Genomic DNA, 16,019 nt, shown 5'->3' with positions numbered 1-16,019 from the left:
ATATATTTCAAATTGAATACTTTGGGCCTCCATAGCTGTAAGGACATTTCATAATCATAGACTGTATAAAACAGGTCATAATGGACAATGTGAGGTAATAATATCCTTGGGTTATTTTTCCACCATACTCACTTATCTTCACTGCAAGAGAAATGTTTACAAACGCTGAACTTAATTATTCATGTAAAGCATTTTAGTTCCAAAAGGAGGCAGCAATGCAACATTACGGATGCCGGCTGCCGTAACTCTAACTACTCTAACCAACTCTGAAGTTGAAAGTAGAAACATTGGTGTGACCGAGGGTCCAGCAGGGGGCAGCCAAACTCCACCAGGCGCTTTCAGCTGCCAGTGTCTAAAGGAGGAAGAAGAAGAAGGAGACGGGCGATCTTGTTTTTATCGGTAGTCGCACGCAGCGTCTCTGCTGTGAAAATGCGCATCGAAAAATGTTATTTCTGCTCGGGACCAGTGTACCCCGGGCATGGGGTGATGTTTGTACGAAACGACTGCAAGGTATGATACTGTCTTTCTGCCTGAATAACCTTGTAACTGTAACAGAAGCTGGTGTTTGACTGTCAGTCTTGGCCCGTTAGCTAGCTGGCTAAACTTAGCTAGCTTGCTAACGTAACGTGCTGTAGTCGCTCACGTGGGATCAAGACAGGATTTTAGTTTCAGACAGACCGTATAAAACTCAACGTGATGGTTAATTACGTCCGTGCTCAGTGATTTAAAACGTGGAGTTGAAGCACATAAAGTTAACATAATATTTGTTGAAATGTTATCCATGGTGCCTTTGATAAAAATCGAGTTAATGAAGAGCCCCGACATTTAACTAGCAGGGCCTTGGGTATGGCTTGGTTTCGCCCTCGCTGTGAAAACGGGGGCTAGCGTTAACGTTACACTGGGGACAAGTCATAAACACCCCCACAGTTATTGATGTAAACATTATTCTATCTTTGTGAAGCTTATGTTTGCTAAGATTGTGTCAGCGATATTTTTAAACTTTGTATTAATGTTTGAGGCCTCAATATTACGCAGCATTGCTTGTTTTACACCTGACAGTCACAACAAAGATAAAACAAGCTCAACTAGGGTGGTATTCAAGGGCTAATTTCTTCATCTTCTCTACTTATAGTGTGTGTGTGTGTGTGTGTGTGTGTGTGTGTGTGTGTATATATATAGTACATTTTAATTAGTGAAGTTTCTAAAAACCCACTAGTTTCACTCAGTCAGTTTATTACTGAATTTTGTTTCATAATTAACTTTTGTTTTTTTCTTACATTCATAATTATTAGGCTATGTTATGTAAATGCGCATTTTGTTACTAAAAACGGATGTTATAGCTTTTTATAATCCCTTTTTAGATGTAGAATTTTAGGCTGATCTTGAATTAGAGTGTGTTAGTAAAATTGAGACAATAAATATTTTTTTATATAAGCTCATAACAAACGTTTTTGTGACTGAGCTATGTACTCATTGAGACATTTTACAGTTGAAAATAAACTTGCTTTCTCAGTCTTAGGTCTCAGACTGTAATGGCGACACTGTTTTCTAAACCTTACCGCAAACATACCTTTAGAATATCTTTACTGCAGTTTCCCGTTATTTAACAGACTAGTGGATTTTTTGTGTGTGGATTTCTTTCTTCTTTTTTTTTTTAAATCTGTAAAGTGTTTTTGAGTGTTGAAAAAAAAGTACTATATAAATAAAATGCATTATTATTTATGGTAATACTGGTGTATCTGTAATAAGTCAAGTCAACTTTGTTGTCAATTCTGCAATATGTGCCAGACATACAGAGGAATCAAATACATTTCTCTACGACCTGATATATAATAAAATATTGGATGATATGCTGGCCGATATTAATAAATTATGTATAAAGAGAGCGTGTGTACATTGTAAACAAATGTAATGTCAAAGCTTTACTGCAGAATTTTTCGAATTTGCACCTCAACTCTATAAAACCATATTCTATCAATCCCAAACTCCTTTTATCCTCCTGGCAAATAAAACGCTTACAGGTCTACCTTTTAATATCCATTTTGAAGTCCTGTGGTGAACCTCATATTATGTTTTTCTGTCCCTCCTTTTTAAATATATGTAGTCATTCAGATTCTGCAGATCAAAATGCCACAAGAACTTCAAGAAGAAGCGTAACCCAAGAAAAACCAGATGGACCAAGGCATTCAGAAAGGCATCAGGAAAGGAGCTGACAGTGGTGAGTTGGTTATCTATAGGGCATTATTTCTTTCATACATTTGTTTTACTGTTACCTATCTAACAAACATGCTCTCTTTCAGGATAACGCATTGGAGTTTGAGAAACGTAGAAATATACCTGTTAAATATAACAGGAATCTGTGGGACAAGACAGGTAATGTAGAATTGTATTTCTCACATTTACAGTATACTTGCTGTAAAAATGTTTTGTCATTTTATTTTTGAACTGAAGAGTCATTTGTCACTTAATTTATACAGTGGAAGCAATGAAGAGGGTGGAAGAAATAAAACAGAAACGCCAGGCAAAGTTTATCATGAACAGGTGAGCGAACCATTTTGTGTTCATTCTTGGGTATATCTGTTGAGTTCACTTTTTTGCGTCGTACATCAACCATTTAATGTTAAACTGTTTTTCTATAACATTTATGGTTTTGACAGTGTTTGGCTCACCTTCTACTGTTTTTGTCTCCACTTTCTAGACTGAAGAAGGGCAAACAGTTGGAGAAGGAAGAGGCCATCACGGAAGTGAAGAAAAATATTCACATTATCAAAGCACCACATGCAGGTAAGAATGTTTAAGAGTCAATAGTATAGGTAAAGGCCAGGTTATACACCAGTATAATAATAATAATAATAATAATAATAATAATGTAATTATGTACAAGGAATTTCAATTGGTGACATTGATTTTGCACACTGCACATCACCCTTTTAGTACAAAGTAGACAATGCAGCTTGATAGACTGAACAAACAATACCTAGAGGTGGACACAAATATGTGCATCAATGCAAGTCTTCTTCAAACCTGGGGAAAACACTGAATGTAGTGATGGATATTTGTCAGTTATGGATTATTAAAAAGAAAATCCATTTGGGGAAAAACAAAATACTGCATAATGAATAGGATTAGTCTGATTTCAGCATTTTTAAAACTGTCTTTGCTTTGTTTGTTTTTTGTTTTTGTTTTTTTTTACAGGAAAGGCCAAACAATTGGAAGCCAAAATGGTGCAGAAGTTACAAGAGGACGTGGACATGGGGGATGATAACTAATCTTATACCCACGGAGTTTTGTTTGTGTGATGACTTTCGTGAGCAAGTTGGCCTCGTACTATATTGTACTTCTGTTTTGGAATAACATTTCCAAATGGCTGATGATGGACACAGTAATGCATTCAGTTAAAAGCATTGATCTAATAAAGATCTGCTTCTAAAGCAGCAGCGATTATCCACATACCTCCCAGACTGACTTGACTGAGAATTGACTCTATCCTGTTGCATAGTAAACTGTATTACAGTAATGCAGAACATGTTAAAAGGTAACAAACAAAAATGTAATAAACGTATTGTGGGTAATGTTTTGTTTTTGTTTCTGTTTTTCTGTGACATTGACCCAACTATGACCATTGCTACATTAAAACCTAAGTTGGTGCCATATCAATCAAATATTTTCGTCAGAAGTATGAAAAACCATAACGGAATTTTACTTTTGTGTTACTTTAATTTCTGATGTTGATTGTGTTAGTATGAAGACCATTATGGAGAAAGACAAGGTTGGCTGCACTTTCCTACACTGCACACAAATGTGTGTAATGTAAGCACCTCATTGAATAGGAGGAGTTACATGTCAAACATACTGTAAGTGTAGTGTATGCTATCAGCAAAAAAAAACAATTGTCCTAGGTTCATCATTTGCACTTATGTCACTCATTTAACCACAAGTTATCAGACCAACTGATTCACAACATGACAATGTAATGTGACAGCATTAAAGATGCATTTAAAAGCATGTATGCTAAACAATTTTACCTCCCTTTCTATACCAGTGTGGTAAATCTGTTTTTAAGTAGAGGCATACTGTCTCTGGTCTCATCACCCCCCCCCAATACAACTGTTTTTATCCAGAAGTATGGATTAAGGTGATTTGACTAATGTTGTGGAAGTTAGTCTGATTAGCCTTTACCACCTATGACAGTATGTGGACTATTGACAAGAAATACTATGAAAAATAAATGCATAACCTTTTATCTGCTAAAATAAATGTTTTTAAAGATTCTTACGAATTGATCTGCCAATAATATAGATTATGTGTTTGTGCTGAGGCAATGAGTTAATAGAAAGTCTTCCATAGGAATTTCTCTAAATTAAATGTTCATTTTGGGAGAAAAAATGTCACCATAAGATGTACAGATGAAGATTTGATGTCCATGCACTTTCATAGCATAGAGGCATGAATTAACGCTTGATGTTATAAAAGCACATGGCATGTCATCCCCTTTTTTAATGCGCTTTTAACTGTACAGATTGTAAAGTGATTGTACAACACTTAATAAGGTAATATGTAATATGTAATACTATTGTCGCGCTTGACACATAAAATGATCTGACGCTCCCAGTCTCAATCTCCCCAGTCTGCCTCCCATCTGCATCTCTGGCATCGATTCCTCGGCCTGTTGCTGGACAGGCTGCATGACAGGCTGCTACCCTCGCCCCCGCCCAGTCTCTCCCAGTGCCACCTTTCATCTTCCAGAAGAGCTGGTTGAACGGCTAACGTGACGTTACACCCGCATTTTTGCAAGCAAAGCAGGGATTCAATACAGCTATGTCCGAGGAGGTTGACGGAACGAAGAATTCGGAGGAACAGCAGGTAAACTGTAACGAAGACGAACTGTTATTTTAACTAACGTTGGTTAGCCAGTGCTGCTAGCACGTCGAATCTGGTATATTAGCATGCGGCTAGTGGAAAGCTAGTTAGCCAGTAGCTACTCTTGGCGAATGTCATCAGCGATGCTACCGCCAAGTAATTAGCTGATTAGCTCCTAGCCTTTATTGTCAAAGCAAAGCAAATATCCTGCTGCTTTGGGGGCCGACGAGTATCTTAGGTAGCCACAATCACTTGTGAATTGAGCGATAGTTTAGCTGAAATTGATTAATACTCTAACGTTAGCTAAACATGCTAGCTAAGTTAATTGGCAGAATTAATGCTAGTGCAAACACCAGTTGGAATTTTCCCTCATGGCGACGCCTGCATATTCTGTAAAAAAATAAAAAATGTTTAGCCATATTAGCTGTAACTGCTGCTGCTGTCAGAGTATATTGCAGTTTCATCAATCACTAATGTCGTATGCACTTTTAACGACAGATTTCTCCCCTCATGTTAAGTGGAGCATTTTCCATCCATACAATCTGTGCTCTTTCTGCAGGAAATGGAGGACAAAGTAATCAGTCCAGAGAAAGCGGAGGAGGCCAAACTGAAGGCCAGGTATCCTAACCTGGGAGCGAAGCCTGGAGGTTCAGACTTGCTCAGGAAAAGACTTCAGAAGGGGGTGCGTTTTCATATCTAAACCTGTCTAGCGCCTCATTTAATAAATACCAGCCTTACAATGTTATCACTTTATATCTTCTCGTTTGTCCAGCCAAAGTATTTTGACTCTGGCGACTACAACATGGCCAAGGCAAAAATGAAGAATAAACAGTTGCCATCAGCTCCAACGGAGAAGACTGAGATCACTGGGGGGCACATCCCAACACCTCAGGACCTGCCTCAAAGAAAGACTTCAATCGTGGCCAGCAAACTGGCTGGTTGATGGTTTTATGTTTACTGTTTTTGTTTTCATTCCAACCCCCACTTCATATCTACCTGCCGTTTACATTTTTGTTTATTTATCCCTTTACATGTATTCTCTATGAACAAGTTATGCATCAAGCCAAATTCTTGAGAACAATTGGCAACTGTCAGGCACTGAATTGCCATTTAGTTTAATCCAACAAAAAATAGTAGCTGAAAATGTTTCTCAAGATCCTAAAAAAGACTAGTCATTGCTTATACAATTATTATAACTATGAATGGAAGTTAATGCTATCTTATTCTTGCATAACATTTTCACTTTTAAGGATATATGCCTCCATACACATTGCCTGTCTAACAGCAGCTGAAGAGCCTGTGCAGAGGAATTATGTTCCGCCATGTTGCAGATGAGTTATGACTACAGACAGTTTGCATTGATGTATGTGTGAAGTAGAAGTGTAATTTACAGATTTGCCTTTCAATTTGAAACAGTTTGGAGGCATGTCTGTTTAAATAGTGAAAAGTGACATAATCCTTGTTTTTGTTTTCTAATCCTTAATTGTTGTGTCCCTTCCTCACTCTGAAAGTACAGAATCAAACAGCTTCACAAAGTACTGAATATTAGATCACACACACACACACACACACTTTGTAGCCAGTTGTATTTTAATTCATTTTAGTGACATTGGTTTGCAAGGACTTGCTGCTGGTCTCCATGTCATCCTGACCCCTAAAATGGCCTTAAAAGTAATGAACCGTTGTTCCTCTTGAGCAATATTTGCTCCCTCAGTGAGAATCTTAGTTATAAATTGCCTGAAATGTCTGTCACTGTCTGACTGGAATCACTTAGGATTTTATGGAAAGAAACTCATGACGTGTCTGGAGTGTGCATGTGCATTTACTGTGCAGTTGCACTGTGCCGTTTGTAAATAAAATAGTTTTGCATAATATCTTATAAGTACACTTATTTAATTGATTGTGTCCTTGAATTTATTTTTACACTCAAATGTTACTCAAACTACCTGCACTAAAAATATCCCAGTTTATGTTGTACTCAAGTAGAATCCAAAGAAGATAAAAATATGCTTTCAACCATGGCTTGGTGCAGTATTCTGAACATTTCAGAATCCTATGCCTGTTTGTGTATTTTCATTATATTAGCCAATTTTAACTAAAATATTCATATTTTCCTGTTATTAAGGAACATTTAGTTAAGTGTTGGAATAATTACGACACAAGGTAGCCTCAATGGATACTTGATTCATGGCAAAGTAAGTGCATTAAAACTTGTGAAAATATAGAAGCCAGAGCAGTAGAAAATACATATGTAGCATGCACCCATTTTAAATGCTATTTGATTGATGCTTTGACCAGTAAGTTTTATTGTGGAGGTAAACTGCACCATTAACAGGTGTGGATGTAAGTCTAAACTCTAGCATGTAAAGCCTTACCCTGCCAAGTAAATGCTGTCAGAAATTCCTGTGTAAGTATATTTTTGTATGAAATGTAGCAAGTGGTGTAATTGAGTTTCACAAATGGAAGTTCTTAAAGGTCAGTACCTCAAAAATGCAGTCTAATTACAGTACAGAGCAGAACCCTGGTCAGTTAAGGGAGTGGGAGGGCAGAGGGTCATTTTACTCAGAATTTAAAATTAAAAGGGGACCAATTAAAAAAGAAACTGGCAAACATTTTAGTACTCGGCATAACCAGACCATGATGTAATGTGAAAAGGAAATTGGATATTGTGAAATTGCAATTTGAAAATGAGAAGTGAAATTTAAACTCCCTCATTTGAAATCAATTCAATAACCGACTTTCTAGCTAACTAAATTACCCCCTGATTTATGTTAGTGGACTGTAAGAATGTTTGCTCTTATCCTATTTGTAGTTCATCATAATCTCATGATAAAGCTTACTGCATGATTGCTCAGTTACATCCCTGATTATCAACAAGACCTTAACTCACAATATAATTTTAGATAGCAATACTAACGTTTTTCTGATGTGGGCTGGTTGTTTTGATAATAAGCAAATTAGGATTAACTATAATGAGATTCAGCAAAAGTAGGTACAGTCCTCTAACTTGAGGTGTGATTTTCCATTCCCCAGTATCAATAATGCACATGTAGCATGGCAGTAATCAGTGCTGGAATGTTATTACAGTAAGTAGCCTACATTTACTCAAGTAACGTACTTTAGTACAAATTTGAGGTGTCTTTTCTTTTCATGCCACTTTCTACTTCTACCCCACTACATTTCAGAAGGAAATATTTTACTTTTTACCCCACTACATTAATCTGTCAGCTTTAGTTACTAGTTACTTTACAAATTAAGATTTTTGCACACAAAACATGTTTATAATTTTTTTGTATTATAAATTAAACTACCCAACAATATATAGGCCTACATACACTCACCTAAAGGATTCTTAGGAATACCTGTTACATTTCTCGTTAATGCAATTATTTAATCAACCAATCACATGGCAGCTGCTTCAATGCATTTAGGGGTGTGGTCCTGGTCAAGACAATCTCCTGAACTCCAAACTGAATGTCAGAATGGGAAAGAAACGTGATCTAAGCAACTTTGAGCGTGGCGTGGTTGTTGGTGCTAGACGGGCTCGTCTGAGTATTTCACAATCTGCTCAGTTACAGGGATTTTCACTCACAACCATTTCTAGGGTTTACAAAGAATGGTCTGAAAAAGGAAAAACATCCAGTATGCGGCAGTCCTGGGGGAGAAAATGCCTTGTTGATGCTTGAGGTCAGAAGAGAATGGGCCGACTGAGTCAAGCTGATAGAAGATCAACTTTGACTCAAATAACCACTCGTTACAACAGAGGTGTGCAGCAAAGCATTTGTGAAGCCACAACACGCACAACCTTGAGGCGGATGGGCTACACCAGCAGAAGACCCCACCGGGTACCCTCATCTCCACTAATAAAAACTTCTAAACTAATAAAAAAGTGTTTGCCCATATTGATAGGGTCAAACGCGGTATTAGTATGGTGTTCCTAATAATCCTTTAGGTGAGTGTGAGAACAGCTGAAATGATTAGACAATTAAACACTTAGTTGATTGACAGTTTTAATCGTTTCCAGTTTCTAAAATGTGAGGATTTTTCTGTATTGAGTACTACTTTTACTTAAGTAACATTTTCAATGCAGGACTTTTACTTGTGACAGTGTTTTTAAAGTGTGTTATTAGTACTTTTACTTAAGTAAAGGATCTGAATACTTTTTCCACCAGGAATGTTCACACCACCTGAGCCTTCTCCTCCATGTTCTCCTCAGGTGGTTTAGTTGTTACGAGCGCGTTGGCCGCTGGGAGGCACTCAAGACGCATGAGAGCAAAACGTGTCAGGGCAAGCGCAGCTGACAGACAGACAACTGTTGGAACAGTAATGTTAGTTGAACTCCCCTCCCGGCTCAGAGCACCGAACCCAGGAGAGGAACTCAAAATAGTTCACGTTTTCTACTCTGGGAGTTATTTAAATGTTTTATCTTCTCTCTGCGGGCAGAGAAAGGTTTCTGAGGGCTCACTGAGCGACTAAGACATGGCAGCTTCTGAACTTTACGCCAAGGTAGGCATACTGAATTAGTGACGATTGTCTAGCTCATTCAACGGTTTTATTTAGCTAAAGTTATGCTAGTTCACTTGAATGTATCTTTCAAGAATGGTTTATTCCTACCAGCCACTTAGAGGTGTTAACATTACAGCTTTTGGTTGTTTTTAATTTTAATGTATTGCTTTTTTTTATCCGTCTGCTACTTAAAGTACCCCGTATCCATCCACATTATACGCATGACCGCTGTCTGCTGACTTCAAGTTAGCTTTTCTATTTTCCTGAGGTAGCCTTCATGTCAGTTTGTAAAAGACTGTTACTGTAAATGCAGTGGTTGAATGGCTCTGACCCGGTTTCTCTCTGTGTCCATCAGTTTGCCCGTGTATGGCTGCCAGATGCTGAAGAAGTGTGGAAGTCAGCAGAGCTTGTCAAAGATTACACTCCTGGCGACCTGAAGCTGACTCTGCAGCTGGATGATGGCACGGTGAGACACACACACACACACACACACACACACACACACACACACACACACACACACTCACACTCATACTCTGGGAGATGGAGGCACTGAGGTGGAAATGGGTGTGATGTTCTGTCAGAGAGCCATGCACATATTTCTCTGCTAAAACACTGGGCAATGGAGCCTCCTAAATCTGTGTGCTGTGGGATTATTTGAGGCAGCTGTGGTGTCTGGTAAATGCACGTAGATTCCCAGTCAAGACAAACACCTTGTGTTTCTGTATGCAACTCTGCAAAACTTTGAATGCAAGAAGCCAGTGGTGGGTTCAAAATAGATGATGGACTGATGACAATGTATAAACCGTACATTTTTCACTTAGTGCTGTTGCTACCTGCAGCTGTGAGGTCGAGTTTGGGCATGTACTTAGGTATGGAAATAAGGCCAAAGTATTATCATGAGTGAACATGAACAAGCCAAGCACAGTGGTTGCTAGTTAGCTTTAACATGAAGTACAACTGATGCTAAGATTGTATTGCTTAACTGTCTATTTTTTCTTGTTTGTCTGTTTTCCACTGGTTGGCCTAACAGTTTTTGCAGTTTTTCTTAAATGAAAGCAAATTACTATCGTTCTCATACTGTGGGTACTTATACCTAACTTCTGGTGTCTTTTCTAGGAGGTGGAATACAAAATAGACCCCCGAACCAACAACCTGCCACCACTAAGAAACCCTAACATCCTGGTGGGGGAAAATGACCTCACAGCTCTCAGCTACCTGCACGAGCCTGCAGTGCTACACAACCTTAAAGTGCGCTTTACAGACTCCAAGTTGATTTACACATACTGTGGTAATGAGCTTCATCTCCTTTGACTCAAACTATCACTGTCACTGTAGACTTTGGAGCCCAGCTCACTGTACGCTCTGCGATAATCTACAGTACATCATGCTGATTATTGTGGGCAGGCTGCTCTTAAAGGAACACACACTAAAATGTATGACATGAATTTGGGACAATGTGCACAAAATAACTACTTTCAAGGTTCACTGTTCATTAATTTTGAATCCATGTCAGATAACATTAGATAGGTTTATGCTGTTTTTAATCTCTGTCTAACTGAGAATTTTTCTCCTTGTGGTATTTAGGAATTGTCCTGGTTGCCATTAATCCTTATGAGAGCTTGCCCATCTATGAATCGGACATCATCAATGCCTACAGTGGGCAAAACATGGGAGACATGGACCCCCATATATTTGCAGTAGCAGAGGAAGCATACAAACAGATGGCTAGGTTTTGTAACTTCCAAATACATTTCATTTTACATTTAAAGCAAATTAAATGTAAATTTCCTTTTATGCTGATACTCTAAATGTGTTTTAGCTGATATTTAGTCTGTATGTCATCCTTTTTTTTTTTTTTTTTTAACACAGAGATAATAGAAACCAGTCCATCATAGTGAGTGGTGAGTCAGGAGCTGGCAAAACTGTCTCTGCTAAGTACGCTATGCGTTACTTTGCCACAGTCAGCTGCTCCTCTGATGAGGCCAATGTTGAGGAGAGAGTCCTTGCCTCCAGCCCCATCATGGAGGTAACATTTAACACTGCAGGATAATAAGACAAAATTCTATAATGACAGGTTAGTGAGAGCCTTTTGTGTGTTTTCTTCTAGGCTTTTGGGAATGCCAAGACAACAAGGAATGACAACAGCAGTCGCTTTGGGAAGTACATTGAGATTGGGTTTGATAAGCAGCATTGTATAATTGGGGCTAACATGAGAACCTACTTACTGGAAAAGTCTAGAGTTGTGTTTCAGGTAAATTTCATTGGTATGGTTTTAACTCGCATGTCTTTAGGTGACTACTTTCAGTGTTTGAATGTGGCCCTTCTATCTTCTGTGTTCCTCCTCACAGTTCATTCATTAAAAACACTAATATGCATGCAACGTGTATCTTATCAACGTAATAACCAACAACATAAACAACACTCAGTTTAGCCAAAGCCTGTTTACGGAAAGCCTTTTCACTCCCTATTCAGCCCCATTGTACCGAATTTGGTTGCAGTTCCACCAGAGTTCCACTGGGGGTGATCGCGGTCCAGTGCAAAATGAATGGGACTCTATGGAGCTAGACGGCTAAATGTGTCTCTTTCGCCTGATTGTCGTTGAGAAATCTCAGATTTGATTGTAGTTTTTGCAAGTTCAACATGGATTATAGGTCAAAAGTTGAATGAACGAGTACTTGTGTCCTTTCGATTTCTTACAGGTTGAGTTGTTGTTGTCCACAACACGCTAGCATTCTGCTAATGAATGCTGATTGGTCAGTGAAGGACTGATTACGATCGGACATCCCGCTTGACGGCATCCAAAGCAGAACCAGAATGTCAGAGTGAATATTTCGGCGTGGTCTTTAAAACAACCTCTTTCTAGCACGTGTATTAACAGGGAGAGTCTAACCTGTCAGCTGTGTTGTCGATGCTTCGAGAGAAAAAAGGAAGCGACTCAGAGCTTGCCGTAAAGCAGTATCTCTGGCCGTATATGTGTATGACGTCATTAACATTTTAAAAGGCTTTTTAGAACAAAAAAGCCACTTTAAAAATATCTAACACCCAGCAGTGTGTATTTTCTTAGCCTCCCCTTTCAAATGCAACATTCAAATTACTAGACAAAAAATATCCTGAGAAAAGTGGATTTTGAGGGGTAATAGCCAAGGGGGTAAGCTTCGCTTTCAGAGGTCGAACCTCCTATGGCGCCATTTTGATGCTACCAAACGATCGCCTGACGTTAGCATTCCATTGACTGCCATTCATTTTGACGTCACTTTGACAGCGAATAACTTTACATCTGAAGCGTTTAAAGACTCTATTTGTCCATTGTTTATTTCTAAAGAAACACGACAATGTATAAAAGGCTCCATTACCTTGTACCTCACGTTATGGCTCCGTAGCAGACGTTTTTGTAAAAATAGGCTAACGATTGTGTCATAACCACGCGACTTACTGTCGCATAGTAGAGGAATTACCATATAGTACAGGAGAAGCGCGCAGGCAGTTTCGACTTACATTAGCTGTTTAAGTGTAATTACTAATGTTAACTAGCATTTTAGTTAGCAATAATTAGCCTGCGTCCATGTTATCTCCTTACATATACCTACGCTCTCCGTCTCTGCAAGATTGGGAATGATTGAGATTTCTCTTGGCACAGCTACCAGAAGACTTACAACTTTCAGACACGTTGCTCACGTCATATTTACATCGTCTCTCTCAGTTGGAGGCTGCTCAGTAACGCTCAGCCATCACTGGAAAAGTGCTTCTAATATCCTTCACTGGTCTCCGTCCAGAGTGACGGGATCTGTTGGTCCATTGTTATATACTGTCTATGGTAATAGCTCCATAGAGTCCCATTCATTCTGCACTGGCCTGTGAGCGCCCCCTACATGGAACTCTGGAACTGCAACCAGTTCAGAAGCTGGAAGTAACGAGAGAGTGGAACTTCTTCCCTCATTAGAAATTCTTTGGTTTAGCCTGCCTCAGACCCCTTGACTCGGAAAAATGGCAATATATTGGGTTTTCTAAGCAACTGTCAACTATTTTTTTTAAGAGAGAACTTGATCTCAGCTTAAGTCTGGGTTTGGCAATGTGCTTGCAGTTTATGCAGCTACAGTTGACAGAGGTTCATCCGTTTTACTGAAAGTGTTTGCGGTTTAATTTACTTGGCTTTCATTTTACATCTCTTTGGGCTACTTTTAGGCCCACGATGAAAGGAACTACCATATATTCTACCAGCTGTGTGCCTCTTCACACTTACCAGAGTTCAAAGGCTTTGATTTAGGTATGAAAGTCACTAAAATATCAGTTGTCATTTTAGCAGGATGTAGTAGAAGAAACAAACAGCTCTATCTCATCTATTAAGTACAATATTTAATATGATTAATGTTTGAAGGTTGCGCAGATGACTTCCACTGTACTAACCAGGGTCAGAGCCCAGTCATCGATGGAGTGGATGATGCTAAAGAGATGTGCAATACCAGGAGGGCTTTCTCCCTGTTAGGTGAGTGCTAATTGCATTTCAGTAAGGTTTGCAATTACATCATGTTTTTTGTTTTGTTTCCGGATGTTCTTGCATAATTGATCATTATTCATTGTATTATTCTGTTTTCATTGTAGGAATCAGTGAAAGTGATCAAATGGCAATTTACCAAATTTTGGCAGCTATTCTCCATCTTAGCAATGTGGAGGTGAAAGATCAGTCAGCAGACAGATGCAGCATCTTGGTAAACACCGATTACCCCTGAACACAAAAAAACAGTATTTTGGCTGTATATTTGGTTAATTTTATGTCCGGATGTTGTATTGAAGATTTGCAGATCTGTACCCGTAGATCATTATTGTTAATGTATTTCCAGCCAGACAATGTCCACCTGATGGTGTTTTGTGAGTTGATGGGGGTGCCCTGTGAAGAAATGGCCCACTGGTTATGTCACAGGAAACTCAAGACAACTACAGAAACCTATGTCAAGTCTGTCTCCAAAATGAATGCGGTCAATGGCAGAGATGCCCTCGCCAAACACATCTATGCTGGACTCTTCAGCTGGATTGTGGCCAGTATTAACAATGCCTTAAAGTCTGCAGCAAAACAGCACTCCTTCATTGGTGTGCTCGACATTTACGGGTATGTTTTCATCTCCAGGGACCTCATTTATCAACAGTGCGTAGAAAATGTTCTAAATATAGAATGATGAATAATGGCAAAGAGAGCAAAGAAGAATAACTTCTCAAACACTCAGATGAGGTTGAATCTAACCAACAAATACTGTTTGGTTTACTCAGTTCAGGAGGGATTACAAACAAAAGAAAAAATGCTGAATGGGAGAAGGTCACAAATATCACGACCCCCTTTTTTTTTTGAAGCCGCTCTGTGCCCTTGCCAAGCAGATCAGCGCGATCTTTGAACGCATTGTTTGCCAAGTCTTCCCATAACGTAAGATAAGCCATTGCACTATATTTCAAACATTTGTCACAGCTGTCTTTTTATAGGGTTTGACACCAATTAGGCAACTTGTCTGTTTAAAATTAGACAAATGACTACTTGAGTGTTTTCTAATAAAAGGAAACCCAGGACATATGTGGATGTTGATGTCATTATGCATGACACTCTTAAATGCTTTTTATTTGTAGTATCGCTATTCTACCACTAGATTCTGTTCTTAAGCATGGCCAGAGCTGTGCTTATATTTCCACACATTCCTAAGTAAGTACAAGTTGGTAAAAACCCCACTTTGTGTGGCAATGTTCTTATGCACTACATACGCACACATCTGTGCATACGCACAGTTGATAAATGAGGCCCCAGGTTTGATTTATTTATTTATTTATTTATTTTTTGTATGTATATGGATGGATGGATGGTTGGTTCCCTGTATGGCCAGACATGTTTTAATTTAAACATTTATTTTTCTTCAGGTTTGAAACATTTGATGTCAACAGCTTTGAACAGTTTTGCATCAATTATGCCAATGAGAAGCTTCAACAACAGTTCAACCTGGTATGTGTCTTTTCTTGCTTAACACATTAATTTTGTAGTCAAAACATACACATAAATCATTTCCAGCTATCCCTCCCTGCAGCATGTCTTTAAACTGGAGCAAGAGGAGTACATGAAAGAGGAGATTCCCTGGACATTGATTGACTTTGACGACAACCAGCCATGTATTGATCTCATTGAAGCCAAGCTGGGTGTTCTGGACCTTCTGGATGAAGAGTGCAAGGTAAAATGCCAGTTTTATTTCATTTTGTTCCATTCAGCTACTTTCCGCTGCAGGAATCTCCACCATGCTTTATTTGGAGGTTATGACTAAGGCCATGACTAACTGATGTGTCAGCTCTTCCTGTTTCAATAGATGCCCAAAGGCTCTGATGACACATGGGCCCAGAAACTGTACAACACCCTGCTGAAGAAGCAGAATGCTTGCTTTGATAAACCCAGGTTATCAAACAGAGCTTTCATCATCCACCACTTTGCAGATAAGGTATAACACAACTGTATGTCTCATGCTGAGGCTTTACATTTCAGTGGTCAGCAGATGGATGGATGACTCATGTTTTCTAAGAGCAAGTGTGAAATTGTAATTACTTCTGTCTGCAAAGTCTCAAAGAATGATATGCCTTCACCACAAATGTTTGATGATTCTAGATTATTTTTATTACAGCAGTACTAT

At 38.8% G+C, this 16,019-nt stretch overlaps 3 protein-coding genes across 3 annotated transcripts in view; all 3 read left to right on the top strand.

Moving 5' to 3' along the window:
• Positions 1–357: 357 nt before the first annotated feature.
• On the top strand, positions 358–3,662 carry rsl24d1 (ribosomal L24 domain containing 1). Its single transcript, XM_078257201.1, has 6 exons — positions 358–510; positions 2,105–2,218; positions 2,301–2,373; positions 2,478–2,541; positions 2,699–2,784; positions 3,196–3,662. Exons 1-6 carry the CDS (start codon positions 430–432, stop codon positions 3,267–3,269), a joined length of 492 nt encoding a protein of 163 aa, XP_078113327.1. The 5' UTR covers positions 358–429; the 3' UTR covers positions 3,270–3,662.
• A 1,041-nt stretch (positions 3,663–4,703) lies between these two features.
• Positions 4,704–6,734, top strand: LOC144522257 (cAMP-regulated phosphoprotein 19-like). Its single transcript, XM_078257202.1, has 3 exons — positions 4,704–4,863; positions 5,420–5,542; positions 5,633–6,734. The coding sequence occupies exons 1-3, from the start codon at positions 4,819–4,821 to the stop codon at positions 5,801–5,803; spliced, it is 339 nt and encodes a 112-aa protein (XP_078113328.1). The 5' UTR covers positions 4,704–4,818; the 3' UTR covers positions 5,804–6,734.
• Positions 6,735–9,169: 2,435 nt separating this feature from the next.
• Positions 9,170–16,019, top strand: part of LOC144521682 (uncharacterized) — a 28,849-nt gene continuing 21,999 nt past the window's right edge. Inside the window, exons 1-13 of the mRNA XM_078256235.1 lie at positions 9,170–9,366; positions 9,722–9,832; positions 10,486–10,657; positions 10,954–11,098; positions 11,239–11,395; positions 11,477–11,620; positions 13,552–13,633; positions 13,745–13,852; positions 13,969–14,075; positions 14,208–14,473; positions 15,265–15,346; positions 15,429–15,569; positions 15,702–15,830. Coding sequence (XP_078112361.1) covers positions 9,340–9,366; positions 9,722–9,832; positions 10,486–10,657; positions 10,954–11,098; positions 11,239–11,395; positions 11,477–11,620; positions 13,552–13,633; positions 13,745–13,852; positions 13,969–14,075; positions 14,208–14,473; positions 15,265–15,346; positions 15,429–15,569; positions 15,702–15,830 — 1,671 coding nt within the window. The 5' untranslated portion in view covers positions 9,170–9,339. The remainder of the gene's footprint in view (positions 9,367–9,721; positions 9,833–10,485; positions 10,658–10,953; positions 11,099–11,238; positions 11,396–11,476; positions 11,621–13,551; positions 13,634–13,744; positions 13,853–13,968; positions 14,076–14,207; positions 14,474–15,264; positions 15,347–15,428; positions 15,570–15,701; positions 15,831–16,019) is intronic.

The sequence above is a fragment of the Sander vitreus genome, chromosome 8 (genome assembly GCF_031162955.1).
Source record: "Sander vitreus isolate 19-12246 chromosome 8, sanVit1, whole genome shotgun sequence".
Lineage (NCBI taxonomy): Eukaryota > Metazoa > Chordata > Actinopteri > Perciformes > Percidae > Sander > Sander vitreus.
This window is presented reverse-complemented; position numbering and strand designations above follow the sequence as displayed.